Source organism: Salvelinus alpinus, chromosome 10 (assembly GCF_045679555.1).
Source record: "Salvelinus alpinus chromosome 10, SLU_Salpinus.1, whole genome shotgun sequence".
NCBI lineage: Eukaryota > Metazoa > Chordata > Actinopteri > Salmoniformes > Salmonidae > Salvelinus > Salvelinus alpinus.
Window position 1 is genome coordinate 81,351,646 of NC_092095.1, and position 15,927 is coordinate 81,367,572.

The 15,927-nt window shown below is 52.9% G+C and overlaps 1 protein-coding gene across 2 annotated transcripts in view; it reads right to left on the minus strand.

The window, feature by feature from the left end:
• pibf1 (progesterone immunomodulatory binding factor 1) overlaps positions 1–15,927 on the minus strand; it is a 147,708-nt gene that overhangs the window by 11,170 nt on the left and 120,611 nt on the right. For both annotated transcript variants that reach the window (XM_071330976.1, XM_071330975.1), the window contains exons 14-15: positions 12,096–12,226; positions 10,525–10,609 (exon numbers count right to left, since the gene is read on the minus strand). In XM_071330976.1, coding sequence (XP_071187077.1) covers positions 10,525–10,609; positions 12,096–12,226 — 216 coding nt within the window. The remainder of the gene's footprint in view (positions 1–10,524; positions 10,610–12,095; positions 12,227–15,927) is intronic.

A 15,927-nucleotide genomic window follows, 5' to 3' on the forward strand; every position in this document is an offset into this window, starting at 1 on the left:
TTATGGTGACTAAAAGGTTTGGCTACGGTTAAACTCAAAACGTTGTCAGATTAGTTTTTTCTCCCCCCTTTTAGGATCCACATTAGCTGTTGAAGAAACAGCAGCTATTCTTCCTGGGGTCCACACAAAACATGACAAAATACAGAACACTAATAGACAGGAACAGCAACACAAATTTGAACTAAGACCAAGACGACTAAAGACCAAGACGACCAAAGAACAAGACGACTAAAGACCAAGACGACTAAAGACCAAGACGACCAAAGAACAAGACGACTAAAGACCAAGACGACCAAAGAACAAGACGGCTAAAGAACAAGACGACTAAAGACCAAGACGACTAAAGACCAAGACGACTAAAGACCAAGACGACCAAAGAACAAGACGACCAAAGACCAAGACGACCAAAGAACAAGACGACCAAAGACCAAGACGACCAAAGAACAATACGACTAAAGAACAAGACGACTAAAGAACAAGACGACTAAAGAACAAGACGACCAAAGACCAAGACGACCAAAGACCAAGACGACTAAAGACCAAGACGACTAAAGAACAAGACGACCAAAGACCAAGACGACCAAAGACCAAGACGACCAAAGACCAAGACGACTAAAGAACAAGACGACTAAAGACCAAGACGACCAAAGACCAAGACGACCAAAGAACAAGACGACTAAAGAACAAGACGGCTAAAGAACAAGACGACTAAAGAACAATACGACTAAAGAACAAGACGGCTAAAGAACAAGACGACTAAAGACCAAGACGACTAAAGAAAAATACGACTAAAGAACAAGACGACTAAAGACCAAGACGACTAAAGACCAAGACGACTAAAGAACAAGACGACTAAAGAACAAGACGACTAAAGAACAAGACGACTAAAGAACAAGACGACTAAAGAACAAGACGACTAAAGAACAAGACGACTAAAGAACAAGACGACTAGAGAACAAGACGACTAAAGACCAAGACGACTACAGAACAAGACGACTAAAGACCAAGACGACTAAAGACCAAGACGACCAGAGAACAAGACGACTAGAGAACAAGACGACCAAAGAACAAGACGACTAAAGACCAAGACGACTAAAGAACAATACGACTAGAGAACAAGACGACTAGAGAACAAGACGACCAAAGAACAAGACGACTAAAGACCAAGACGACTAAAGAACAATACGACTAGAGAACAAGACGACTAAAGACCAAGACGACTACAGAACAAGACGACTAAAGACCAAGACGACTAAAGACCAAGACGACCAAAGAACAAGACGACTAGAGAACAAGACGACTAAAGAACAAGACGACTAAAGAACAAGACGACTAAAGACCAAGACGACCAAAGAACAAGACGACTAGAGAACAAGACGACTAAAGAACAAGACGACTAGAGAACAAGACGACCAAAGAACAAGACGACTAAAGAACAAGACGACTAAAGAACAAGACGACTAAAGAACAAGACGACTAAAGAACAAGACGACTAAAGAACAAGACGACTAAAGACCAAGGCGACTAAAGACCAAGACGACTAAAGACCAAGACGACTAAAGAACAAGACGACTAAAGACCAAGACGACTAGAGAACAAGACGACCAAAGACCAAGACGACTAAAGAACAAGACGACTAAAGACCAAGACGACTAGAGAACAAGACGACCAAAGACCAAGACGACTAAAGAACAAGACGACTAAAGACCAAGGCGACTAAAGACCAAGACGACTAAAGAACAAGACGACCAAAGACCAAGACGACCAAAGACCAAGACGACTAAAGAACAAGACGACTAAAGAACAAGACGACTAAAGAACAAGGCGACTAAAGAACAAGGCGACTAAAGAACAAGACGACTAAAGAACAAGACGACTAAAGACCAAGGCGACTAAAGAACAAGACGACTAAAGACCAAGACGACTAAAGAACAAGACGACTAAAGACCAAGACGACTAAAGAACAAGACGACTAAAGACCAAGACGACTAAAGAACAAGACGACCAAAGACCAAGACGACTAAAGAACAAGACGACTAAAGACCAAGGCGACTAAAGACCAAGACGACTAAAGAACAAGACGACCAAAGACCAAGACGACCAAAGACCAAGACGACTAAAGAACAAGAAGACTAAAGAACAAGACGACTAAAGAACAAGGCGACTAAAGAACAATACGACTAAAGAACAAGACGACTAAAGACCAAGACGACTAAAGAACAAGACGACTAAAGAACAAGACGACTAGAGACCAAGACGACTAAAGACCAAGACGACTAAAGACCAAGACGACTAAAGACCAAGACGACTAAAGAACAAGACGACTAAAGAACAAGACGACTAAAGAACAAGACGACTAAAGACCAAGACGACCAAAGACCAAGACGACTAAAGACCAAGACGACCAAAGACCAAGACGACTAAAGACCAAGACGACTAAAGACCAAGACGACTAAAGACCAAGACGACTAAAGAACAAGACGACTAAAGACCAAGACGACTAGAGAACAAGACGACTAGAGAACAAGACGACTAAAGAACAAGACGACTAAAGACCAAGACGACTAGAGAACAAGACGACTAGAGAACAAGACGACTAAAGAACAAGACGGCTAAAGAACAAGACGACTAAAGAACAAGACGACTAAAGAACAAGACGACTAAAGAACAAGACGACTAAAGAACAAGACGACTAAAGACCAAGACGACTAAAGAACAAGACGACTAAAGAACAAGACGACTAAAGACCAAGACGACTAAAGAACAAGACGACTAAAGACCAAGACGACTAAAGAACAAGACGACTAAAGAACAAGACGACTAAAGACCAAGACGACTAAAGAACAAGACGACTAAAGACCAAGACGACTAAAGAACAAGACGACTAAAGAACAAGACGACTAAAGACCAAGACGACTAAAGTCTCTAAGGTTTCATAGTAAGACATTCCCATTGCGGCTAGTTTCCAGAGAAGTGAAACAAAACTGTGTGATATAAAACCTCTCTCTCTCTGTCTCTCTCCCTCTGTCTCTCTCCCTCTGTCTCTCTCCCTCTCCCTCCCTCTGTCTCTCTCTCTCTCCCTCCCTCTGGTACTCTCTCCCTCCCTCTGTCTCTCTCTCTCTCCCTCCCTCTGGTACTCTCTCCCTCCCTCTGGTACTCTCTCCCTCCCTCCCTCCTCTCTCCCTCCCTCCGGTACTCTCTCCCTCCCTCCGGTACTCTCTCCCTCCCTCCGGTACTCTCTCCCTCCCTCCGGTACTCTCTCCCTCCCTCCCTCCGGTACTCTCTCCCTCCCTCCCTCCGGTACTCTCTCCCTCCCTCCGGTACTCTCTCCCTCCCTCCCTCCGGTACTCTCTCCCTCCCTCCCTCTGGTACTCTCTCCCTCCCTCCCTCTGGTACTCTCTCCCTCCCTCCCTCTGGTACTCTCTCCCTCCCTCCCTCTGGTACTCTCTCCCTCCCTCCCTCTGGTACTCTCTCCCTCCCTCCCTCTGGTACTCTCTCCCTCCCTCCCTCTGGTACTCTCTCCCTCCCTCCCTCTGGTACTCTCTCCCTCCCTCTGGTACTCTCTCCCTCCCTCTGGTACTCTCTCCCTCCCTCTGGTACTCTCTCCCTCCCTCTGGTACTCTCTCCCTCCCTCTGGTACTCTCTCCCTCCCTCTGGTACTCTCTCCCTCCCTCTGGTACTCTCTCCCTCCCTCTGGTACTCTCTCCCTCCCTCTGGTACTCTCTCCCTCCCTCTGGTACTCTCCTCCCTCTGTCCCTCCCTCCCTCTGGTACTCTCTCCCTCCCTCTGGTACTCTCTCCCTCCCTCTGGTACTCTCTCCCTCCCTCTGGTACTCTCTCCCTCCCTCTGGTACCCTCTCCCTCCCTCTGGTACTCTCTCCCTCCCTCTGGTACCCTCTCCCTCCCTCTGGTACCCTCTCCCTCCCTCTGGTACTCTCTCCCTCCCTCTGGTACTCTCTCCCTCCCTCTGGTACTCTCTCCCTCCCTCTGGTACTCTCTCCCTCCCTCTGGTACTCTCTCCCTCCCTCTGGTACTCTCTCCCTCCCTCTGGTACCCTCCCTCCCTCTGGTACTCTCTCCCTCCCTCTGGTACTCTCTCCCTCCCTCTGGTACTCTCTCCCTCCCTCTGGTACCCTCTCCCTCCCTCTGGTACTCTCTCCCTCCCTCTGGTACCCTCTCCCTCCCTCTGGTACTCTCTCCCTCCCTCTGGTACTCTCTCCCTCCCTCTGGTACTCTCTCCCTCCCTCTGGTACTCTCTCCCTCCCTCTGGTACTCTCTCCCTCCCTCTGGTACTCTCTCCCTCCCTCTGGCTCTCTCCCTCCCTCTGGTACTCTCTCCCTCCCTCTGGTACCCTCTCCCTCCCTCTGGTACCCTCTCCCTCCCTCTGGTACCCTCTCCCTCCCTCTGGTACCCTCTCCCTCCCTCTGGTACCCTCTCCCTCCCTCTGGTACCCTCTCCCTCCCTCTGGTACTCTCTCCCTCCCTCTGGTACTCTCTCCCTCCCTCTGGTACCCTCTCCCTCCCTCTGGTACTCTCTCCCTCCCTCTGGTACCCTCTCCCTCCCTCTGGTACTCTCTCCCTCCCTCTGGTACTCTCTCCCTCCCTCTGGTACTCTCTCCCTCCCTCTGGTACTCTCTCCCTCCCTCTGGTACTCTCTCCCTCCCTCTGGTACTCTCTCCCTCCCTCTGGTACTCTCTCCCTCCCTCTGGTACTCTCTCCCTCCCTCTGGTACCCTCCTCCCTCTGGTACCCTCTCCCTCCCTCTGGTACCCTCTCCCTCCCTCTGGTACCCTCTCCCTCCCTCTGGTACCCTCTCCCTCCCTCTGGTACTCTCTCCCTCCCTCTGGTACTCTCTCCCTCCCTCTGGTACTCTCTCCCTCCCTCTGGTACTCTCTCCCTCCCTCTGGTACTCTCTCCCTCCCTCTGGTACCCTCTCCCTCCCTCTGGTACCCTCTCCCTCCCTCTGGTACCCTCTCCCTCCCTCTGGTACTCTCTCCCTCCCTCTGGTACTCTCTCCCTCCCTCTGGTACTCTCTCCCTCCCTCTGGTACCCTCTCCCTCCCTCTGGTACTCTCTCCCTCCCTCTGGTACTCTCTCCCTCCCTCTGGTACTCTCTCCCTCCCTCTGGTACTCTCTCCCTCCCTCTGGTACTCTCTCCCTCCCTCTGGTACTCTCTCCCTCCCTCTGGTACTCTCTCCCTCCCTCTGGTACTCTCTCCCTCCCTCTGGTACTCTCTCCCTCCCTCTGGTACTCTCTCCCTCCCTCTGGTACTCTCTCCCTCCCTCTGGTACTCTCTCCCTCCCTCTGGTACTCTCTCCCTCCCTCTGGTACCCTCTCCCTCCCTCTGGTACTCTCTCCCTCCCTCTGGTACTCTCTCCCTCCCTCTGGTACTCTCTCCCTCCCTCTGGTACTCTCTCCCTCCCTCTGGTACTCTCTCCCTCCCTCTGGTACTCTCTCCCTCCCTCTGGTACCCTCTCCCTCCCTCTGGTACCCTCTCCCTCCCTCTGGTACCCGCTCCCTCCCTCTGGTACCCTCTCCCTCCCTCTGGTACTCTCTCCCTCCCTCTGGTACTCTCTCCCTCCCTCTGGTACTCTCTCCCTCCCTCTGGTACTCTCTCCCTCCCTCTGGTACTCTCTCCCTCCCTCTGGTACTCTCGCCCTCCCTCTGGTACTCTCGCCCTCCCTCTGGTACTCTCGCCCTCCCTCTGGTACTCTCTCCCTCCCTCTGGTACTCTCTCCCTCCCTCTGGTACTCTCTCCCTCCCTCTGGTACTCTCTCCCTCCCTCTGGTACTCTCTCTCTCCCTCTGGTACTCTCTCTCTCCCTCTGGTACTCTCTCTCTCCCTCTGGCACTCTCTCCCTCTGGCACTCTCTCCCTCTGGCACTCTCTCCCTCCCTCTGGCACTCTCTCCCTCCCTCTGGCACTCTCTCCCTCCCTCTGGCACTCTCTCCCTCCCTCTGGCACTCTCTCCCTCCCTCTGGCACTCTCTCCCTCCCTCTGGTACCCTCTCCCTCCCTCTGGTACTCTCTCCCTCCCTCTGGTACTCTCTCCCTCCCTCCACCTCTCTCCCTCCCTCCACCTCTCTCCCTCCCTCCACCTCTCTCCCTCCCTCTGGTACTCTCTCCCTCCCTCTGGTACTCTCTCCCTCCCTCTGGTACTCTCTCCCTCCCTCTGGTACCCTCTCCCTCCCTCTGGTACCCTCTCCCTCCCTCTGGTACTCTCTCCCTCCCTCTGGTACTCTCTCCCTCCCTCTGGTACTCTCTCTCTCCCTCTGGCACTCTCTCCCTCCCTCTGGTACCCTCTCCCTCCCTCTGGTACTCTCTCCCTCCCTCTGGTACTCTCTCCCTCCCTCCACCTCTCTCCCTCCCTCTGGTACTCTCTCCCTCCCTCTGGTACTCTCTCCCTCCCTCTGGTACTCTCTCCCTCCCTCTGGTACCCTCTCCCTCCCTCTGGTACCCTCTCCCTCCCTCTGGTACCCTCTCCCTCCCTCTGGTACCCTCTCCCTCCCTCTGGTACTCTCTCCCTCCCTCTGGTACTCTCTCCCTCCCTCTGGTACTCTCTCCCTCCCTCTGGTACTCTCTCCCTCCCTCTGGTACTCTCTCCCTCCCTCTGGTACTCTCTCCCTCCCTCTGGTACTCTCTCCCTCCCTCTGGTACCCTCTCCCTCCCTCTGGTACCCTCTCCCTCCCTCTGGTACCCTCTCCCTCCCTCTGGTACCCTCTCCCTCCCTCTGGTACCCTCTCCCTCCCTCTGGTACCCTCTCCCTCCCTCTGGTACCCTCTCCCTCCCTCTGGTACTCTCTCCCTCCCTCTGGTACTCTCTCCCTCCCTCTGGTACCCTCTCCCTCCCTCTGGTACTCTCTCCCTCCCTCTGGTACCCTCTCCCTCCCTCTGGTACTCTCTCCCTCCCTCTGGTACTCTCTCCCTCCCTCTGGTACTCTCTCCCTCCCTCTGGTACTCTCTCCCTCCCTCTGGTACTCTCTCCCTCCCTCTGGTACTCTCTCCCTCCCTCTGGTACTCTCTCCCTCCCTCTGGTACTCTCTCCCTCCCTCTGGTACTCTCTCCCTCCCTCTGGTACTCTCTCCCTCCCTCCCTCCGGTACTCCCTCCCTCCCTCCGGTACTCTCTCCCTCCCTCCGGTACCCTCTCCCTCCCTCCGGTACTCTCTCCCTCCCTCTGGTACTCTCTCCCTCCCTCTGGTACTCTCTCCCTCCCTCTCTCTCCCTCCCTCTGGTACTCTCTCCCTCCCTCTGGTACTCTCTCCCTCCCTCTGGTACCCTCTCCCTCCCTCTGGTACCCTCTCCCTCCCTCTGGTACCCTCTCCCTCCCTCTGGTACTCTCTCCCTCCCTCTGGTACTCTCTCCCTCCCTCTGGTACTCTCTCCCTCCCTCTGGTACCCTCTCCCTCCCTCTGGTACTCTCTCCCTCCCTCTGGTACTCTCTCCCTCCCTCTGGTACTCTCTCCCTCCCTCTGGTACTCTCTCCCTCCCTCTGGTACTCTCTCCCTCCCTCTGGTACTCTCTCCCTCCCTCTGGTACTCTCTCCCTCCCTCTGGTACTCTCTCCCTCCCTCTGGTACTCTCTCCCTCCCTCTGGTACTCTCTCCCTCCCTCTGGTACTCTCTCCCTCCCTCCCTCCGGTACCCTCTCCCTCCCTCCGGTACTCTCTCCCTCCCTCTGGTACTCTCTCCCTCCCTCTGGTACCCTCTCCCTCCCTCTGGTACCCTCTCCCTCCCTCTGGTACTCTCTCCCTCCCTCTGGTACTCTCTCCCTCCCTCTGGTACTCTCTCCCTCCCTCCCTCCGGTACTCCCTCCCTCCCTCCGGTACCCTCTCCCTCCCTCCGGTACCCTCTCCCTCCCTCCGGTACTCTCTCCCTCCCTCCGGTACCCTCTCCCTCCCTCTGGTACTCTCTCCCTCCCTCTGGTACTCTCTCCCTCCCTCTGGTACTCTCTCCCTCCCTCTGGTACCCTCTCCCTCCCTCTGGTACCCTCTCCCTCCCTCTGGTACCCTCTCCCTCCCTCTGGTACCCTCTCCCTCCCTCTGGTACTCTCTCCTTCCCTCTGGTACACTCTCCTTCCCTCTGGTACTCTTCTCCCTCCGTCTCTCCCTCCGTCTCTCCCTCCGTCTCTCCCTCCGTCTCTCCCTCCGTCTCTCCCTCCGTCTCTCCCTCCGTCTCTCCCTCCGTCTCTCCCTCCGTCTCTCCCTCCGTCTCTCCCTCCGTCTCTCCCTCCGTCTCTCTCCGTCTCTCCCTCGGTCTCTCCCTCCGTCTCTCCCTCCGTCTCTCCCTCCTGCAGACATGCAGTCTGGCCTCAGCCATATAAAAACACACCTGTCATAAAAGACTCACACCTACATGACATCATCTACTTTCATTAGGATACATATGATGCAATGTCACACATCCAGTGGCTTTATTCACTGTGGCTTTATTCAATGAGAGTGTGGACTCTGGGCATGTCTCTCCGTAGTGGCCGAGGAGAGTGTGGACTCTGGGCATGTCTCTCCGTAGTGGCCGAGGAGAGTGTGGACTCTGGGCATGTCTCTCCGTAGTGGCCGAGGAGAGTGTGGACTCTGGGCATGTCTCTCCGTAGTGGCCGAGGAGAGTGTGGACTCTGGGCATGTCTCTCTCCGTAGTGGCCGAGGAGAGTGTGGACTCTGGGCATGTCTCTCCGTAGTGGCCGAGGAGAGTGTGGACTCTGGGCATGTCTCTCCGTAGTGGCCGAGGAGAGTGTGGACTCTGGGCATGTCTCTCCGTAGTGGCCGAGGAGAGTGTGGACTCTGGGCATGTCTCTCCGTAGTGGCCGAGGAGAGTGTGGACTCTGGGTATGTCTCTCCGTAGTGGCCGAGGAGAGTGTGGACTCTGGGCATGTCTCTCCGTAGTGGCCGAGGAGAGTGTGGACTCTGGGCATGTCTCTCCGTAGTGGCCGAGGAGAGTGTGGACTCTGGGCATGTCTCTCCGTAGTGGCCGAGGAGAGTGTGGACTCTGGGCATGTCTCTCTCCGTAGTGGCTGAGGAGAGTGTGGACTCTGGGCATGTCTCTCCGTAGTGGCCGAGGAGAGTGTGGACTCTGGGCATGTCTCTCCGTAGTGGCCGAGGAGAGTGTGGACTCTGGGTATGTCTCTCCGTAGTGGCCGAGGAGAGTGTGGACTCTGGGCATGTCTCTCCGTAGTGGCCGAGGAGAGTGTGGACTCTGGGCATGTCTCTCCGTAGTGGCCGAGGAGAGTGTGGACTCTGGGCATGTCTCTCTCCGTAGTGGCCGAGGAGAGTGTGGACTCTGGGCATGTCTCTCCGTAGTGGCCGAGGAGAGTGTGGACTCTGGGCATGTCTCTCCGTAGTGGCCGAGGAGAGTGTGGACTCTGGGCATGTCTCTCCGTAGTGGCCGAGGAGAGTGTGGACTCTGGGCATGTCTCTCTCCGTAGTGGCCGAGGAGAGTGTGGACTCTGGGCATGTCTCTCCGTAGTGGCCGAGGAGAGTGTGGACTCTGGGCATGTCTCTCCGTAGTGGCCGAGGAGAGTGTGGACTCTGGGCATGTCTCTCCGTAGTGGCCGAGGAGAGTGTGGACTCTGGGCATGTCTCTCCGTAGTGGCCGAGGAGAGTGTGGACTCTGGGCATGTCTCTCCGTAGTGGCCGAGGAGAGTGTGGACTCTGGGCATGTCTCTCCGTAGTGGCCGAGGAGAGTGTGGACTCTGGGCATGTCTCTCCGTAGTGGCCGAGGAGAGTGTGGACTCTGGGCATGTCTCTCCGTAGTGGCCGAGGAGAGTGTGGACTCTGGGCATGTCTCTCTCCGTAGTGGCTGAGGAGAGTGTGGACTCTGGGCATGTCTCTCCGTAGTGGCCGAGGAGAGTGTGGACTCTGGGCATGTCTCTCCGTAGTGGCCGAGGAGAGTGTGGACTCTGGGTATGTCTCTCCGTAGTGGCCGAGGAGAGTGTGGACTCTGGGCATGTCTCTCCGTAGTGGCCGAGGAGAGTGTGGACTCTGGGCATGTCTCTCCGTAGTGGCCGAGGAGAGTGTGGACTCTGGGCATGTCTCTCTCCGTAGTGGCCGAGGAGAGTGTGGACTCTGGGCATGTCTCTCCGTAGTGGCCGAGGAGAGTGTGGACTCTGGGCATGTCTCTCCGTAGTGGCCGAGGAGAGTGTGGACTCTGGGCATGTCTCTCCGTAGTGGCCGAGGAGAGTGTGGACTCTGGGCATGTCTCTCCGTAGTGGCCGAGGAGAGTGTGGACTCTGGGCATGTCTCTCCGTAGTGGCCGAGGAGAGTGTGGACTCTGGGCATGTCTCTCCGTAGTGGCCGAGGAGAGTGTGGACTCTGGGCATGTCTCTCCGTAGTGGCCGAGGAGAGTGTGGACTCTGGGCATGTCTCTCTCCGTAGTGGCCGAGGAGAGTGTGGACTCTGGGCATGTCTCTCCGTAGTGGCCGAGGAGAGTGTGGACTCTGGGCATGTCTCTCCGTGGCTGAGGAGTGTGTGTGTGTGTGTGTGTGTGTGTGTGTGTGTGTGTGTGTGTGTGTGTGTGTGTGTGTGTGTGTGTGTGTGCGTACCTCTCTGTGGTTGAGCAGTCGCTCCAGGTCGGAAGCCATATTGTTCTTCACCTGTTGGAGAGACGTCTTCTCTTTCCTCAGAGATCTGGACGGACAAACCAAAACAGAGACTTTCTTTAGTGCTGACTAAATGGGACAGAATAACGACTCCCTCCATTTCCTCAGAGATCTGGACGGACAAACCAAAACAGAGAGAAGCATTAACATCCACATAAACCCCAACTAACCAACATCTTACCTTCCAAATGCCACCCTATTCCCAATATAGTGCACTACTTTTCACTACCACTACTCCAGTGGACTACCTCTGAGTGGTACACTTAATAGGGAGGGTAATTTGAGCCTTTCTTTAGTGCTGACTAAATGGGACAGACCAACTGACTCCCTCCATTTCCTCAGAACACAGGGGCTGCTGGAACAGCACCATGACAACAGAGAACACAAATCACATCCAAAACGTGCAACGAGTGACGTTACGGACACTGGACAATAGACGTGTCTAATGAATCCATCTCTCTACAGTAAAATACTGAAGATCAAATCAATGACTCAATAAAATAACAACCAGGAGCTTGAAAGAGAAATGGTTCCCTACATAGTGCACTACTTTAGACCAGAGCCCTATGTAGTGGACTACTTTAGACCAGGACCCTATGTAGTGGACTACTTTAGACCAGGACCCTATGTAGTGCACTACTTTAGACCAGAGCCCTATATAGTGCACTACTTTAGACCAGAGCCCTATATAGTGCACTACTTTAGACCAGAGCCCTATATAGTGCACTACTTTAGACCAGAGCCCTATATAGTGCACTACTTTAGACCAGGGCCCTATATAGTCCACTACTTTAGACCAGGGCCCTATATAGTCCACTACTTTAGACCAGAGCCCTATATAGTGCACTACTTTAGACCAGAGCCCTATATAGTGCACTACTTTAGACCAGGGCCCTATATAGTCCACTACTTTAGACCAGAGCCCTATATAGTGCACTACTTTAGACCAGAGCCCTATATAGTGCACTACTTTTAACCAGGGCCCCTAGGGCTGAGAAGGACAGGTTCTGGGACGAGAGAAGGACAGGACCTGGGACGAGAGAAGGACAGGACCTGGGACGAGAGAAGGACAGGACCTGGGACGAGAGAAAGACAGGACCTGGGACGAGAGAAAGACAGGACCTGGGACTAGAGAAAGACAGGACCTGGGATGAGAGAAAGACAGGACCTGGGACGGGAGAAGGACAGGACCTGGGACGGGAGAAGGACAGGACCTGGGACGAGCGAAGGACAGGACCTGGGACGAGAGAAGGACAGGACCTGGGACGAGAGAAGGACAGGACCTGGGACGGGAGAAGGACAGGACCTGGGACGGGAGAAGAACAGGACCTGGGATGAGAGAAGGACCTGGGACGAGAGAAGGACAGGACCTGGAACGGGAGAAGGACAGGACCTGGGATGAGAGAAAGACCTGGGACGAGAGAAGGACAGGACCTGGGACGAGAGAAGGACAGGACCTGGGACGAGAGAAGGACAGGGGGGGGACTGAAAGGCAGAGACAGTGGTGTGTGTACCTGGTGTCCTCCTCCAGCTGTGTGATGCGTTCTCTGAGGGACAGTATCTGTGTGTCTCTCTGTCTCACCGTGTCGATCAGGTAACTGTAGGGCTGCTGGGCCTGTTGTAGGAGATGGTTAGCTGTTTCCAGCTTGGAGACACACACACACACACACACACACACACACACACACACACACACACACACACACACACACACACACACACACACACACACACACACACACACACACACACACACACACACACACACACACACACACACACACACACACACACACACACACACACACACACACACACACACACACACACACACACACACACACACTTGTTTAACCCGTTTGTTGATTCATGCTACAGTCACTGACTTGGCCTTTGATTGGGAGAGTCCTCCAAAATAAACACACCTTTCAGGTGGAATATATGTCATGTTGAAAAGTGGCAACCTTTCCAACACGATGTTGAACACTGAGACAGGAAGGAGTGGTTAGGAGTCTATACAACTACACTGTGTGGGTTAGGAGTCTATACAACTACACTGTGTGGGTTAGGAGTCAATACTACTACACTGTGTGGGTTAGGAGTCTATACTACTACACTGTGTGGGTTAGGAGTCTATACTACTACACTGTGTGGGTTAGGAGTCTATACTAATACACTGTGTGGGTTAGGAGTCTATACTACTACACTGTGACAGGAAGGTGTGGTTAGGAGTCTATACTACTACACTGTGTGGGTTAGGAGTCTATACTACTACACTGTGTGGGTTAGGAGTCTATACTACTACACTGTGTGGGTTAGGAGTCTATACTACTACACTGTGACAGGAAGGTGTGGTTAGGAGTCTATACTACTACACTGTGTGGGTTAGGAGTCTATACTACTACACTGTGACAGGAAGGTGTGGTTAGGAGTCTATACTACTACACTGTGACAGGAAGGAGTGATTAGGAGTCTATACTACTACACTGTGGGTTAGGAGTTTATACTACTACACTGTGTGGGTTAGGAGTCTATACTAATACACTGTGTGGGTTAGGAGTCTATACTACTACACTGTGACAGGAAGGAGTGGTTAGGAGTCTATACTACTACACTGTGTGGGTTAGGAGTCTATACTACTACTACACTGTGTGGGTTAGGAGTCTATACTACTACACTGTGTGGGTTAGGAGTCTATACTACTACACTGTGTGGGTTAGGAGTCTATACTACTACACTGTGGGTTAGGAGTCTATACTACTACACTGTGTGGGTTAGGAGTCTATACTAATACACTGTGTGGGTTAGGAGTCTATACTACTACTACACTGTGTGGGTTAGGAGTCTATACTACTACACTGTGTGGGTTAGGAGTCTATACTACTACACTGTGTGGGTTAGGAGTCTATACTACTACTACACTGTGTGTGTTAGGAGTCTATACTACTACTACACTGTGTGGGTTAGGAGTCTGTACTACTACTACTACACTGTGGGTTAGGAGTCTATACTACTACTACACTGTGTGGGTTAGGAGTCTATACTACTACTACACTGTGTGGGTTAGGAGTCTATACTACTACACTGTGTGGGTTAGGAGTCTATACTACTACTACACTGTGGGTTAGGAGTCTATACTACTACACTGTGGGTTAGGAGTCTATACTACTACACTGTGTGGGTTAGGAGTCTATACTAATACACTGTGTGGGTTAGGAGTCTATACTACCACTACACTGTGTGGGTTAGGTGTCTATACTACTACTACACTGTGTGGGTTAGGAGTCTATACTACTGCATGGCATGGGCCTCCTACAGAGAGAGACAGAGAGAGGGGAAAAAAAGAAACGAGGAGTTTGGAGAAGGAAAGGTTGAGATGGAGTACCAGGAAAGAGAAAAGTAACCAAGAGCAGAATCCGGCGCCGAAAAGAGATGGCTGCCTCGCTTCGTGTTCCTTGGAAAATATGCAGTATTTTGTTTTTTTACGTGTTATTTCTTACATCGGTACCCCGGGTAATCTTAGGTTTCATTACATACAGTCGGGAGGAACTACTGAACATACGATTAACGTCAACTCATCATCGTTCCTACCAGGAATATGACTTTCCCGAAACGGATCCAGTGTTTTGCCTTCCACACAATACAATGGATCTGATCCCAGCCGGCGACCCTGTGCGACGCCGAAAAAGGGGAAAACGTGGCGGTCTCGTGGTCAGGCTTCGGAGACGGGCACATCGCGCTCCACTCCCTAGCATACTACTCGCCAATGTCCAGTCTCTTGACAATAAGGTCGATGAAATCCGAGCACGGGTAGCATTCCAGAGAGACATCAGGGATTGCAACGTGCTCTGCTTCACGGAAACATGGCTAACTCAAGGGACGCTAACGGAGTCGGTGCAGCCAGCTGGTTTCTTCATGCATCGCGCCGACAGAAACAAACATCTTTCCGGTAAGAAGAGGGGCGGGGGGGTATGCCTTATGATTAACGAGAAGTGGTGTGATCATCATAACAACACACAAGAACTCAAGTCGTTCTGTTCACCTGATCTAGAACTCCTCACAATCAAATGTCGACCGCATTATCTACCAAGGGAATTCTCGTCAATCATAATCACAGCCGTATACATTCCCCCCCAAGCAGACACATCGATGGCCCTGAACGAACTTTATCTGACTCTTTGTAAACTGGAAACCACACACCCTGAGGCTGCATTCATCGTAGCTGGGGATTTTAACAAGGCTAATCTAAAAACAAAACTCCCTAAATTCTATCAGCATATCGATTGTGCTACCAGGGCTGGAAAAACACTAGACCATTGTTATACTAATTTCCGCGACGCTTATAAGGCCCTCCCCCGCCCCCCTTTCGGAAAAGCTGACCACGACTCCATTTTGTTGATTCCAGCCTACAAACAAAAACTCAAACAACAAGCTCCCGCGCTCAGGTCTGTTCAACGCTGGTCCGACCAATCTGAATCCACGCTTCAAGACTGCTTCGATCACGCGGATTGGAATATGTTCCGCATCGCGTCCAACAACAATATTGACGAATATGCTGATTCGGTGAGCGAGTTCATTAGGAAGTGCATTGACGATGTCGTACCCACAGCAACGATAAAAACATTCCCAAACCAGAAACCGTGGATTGACGGCAGCATTCGCGTGAAACTGAAAGCGCGAACCACTGCTTTTAACCAGGGCAAGGTGACCGGAAGCATGACCGAATACAAACAGTGTAGCTATTCTCTCCGCAAGGCAATCAAACAGGCTAAGTCTCAGTACAGAGACAAAATCGAGTCGAAATTCAACAGCTCAGACACAAGAGGTATGTGGCAGGGTCTACAGTCAATCACGGATTACAAAAAGAAAACCAGCCCCGTCGAGGACCAGGATGTCTTGCTCCCAGACAGGCTAAACAACTTTTTTGCCCGCTTTGAGGACAATACAGTGCCACTGACACGGCCCCCTACCAAAACCTGCGGGCTCTCCTTCACTGCAGCCGAGGTGAGTAAAACATTTAAACGTGTTAACCCTCGCAAGGCTGCAGGCCCAGACGGCATTCCCAGCCGCGTCCTCAGAGCATGCGCAGACCAGCTGGCTGGTGTGTTTACGGACATATTCAATCAATCCTTATCCCAGTCTGCTGTTCCCACATGCTTCAAGAGGGCCACCATTGTTCCTGTTCCCAAGAAATCTAAGGTAACTGAGCTAAACGACTACCGCCCCGTAGCACTCACTTCCGTCATCATGAAGTGCTTTGAGAGACTAGTCAAGGACCATATCACCTCCACCCTACCGGACACCCTAGACCCACTCCAATTTGCTTACCGACCCAATAGGTCCACA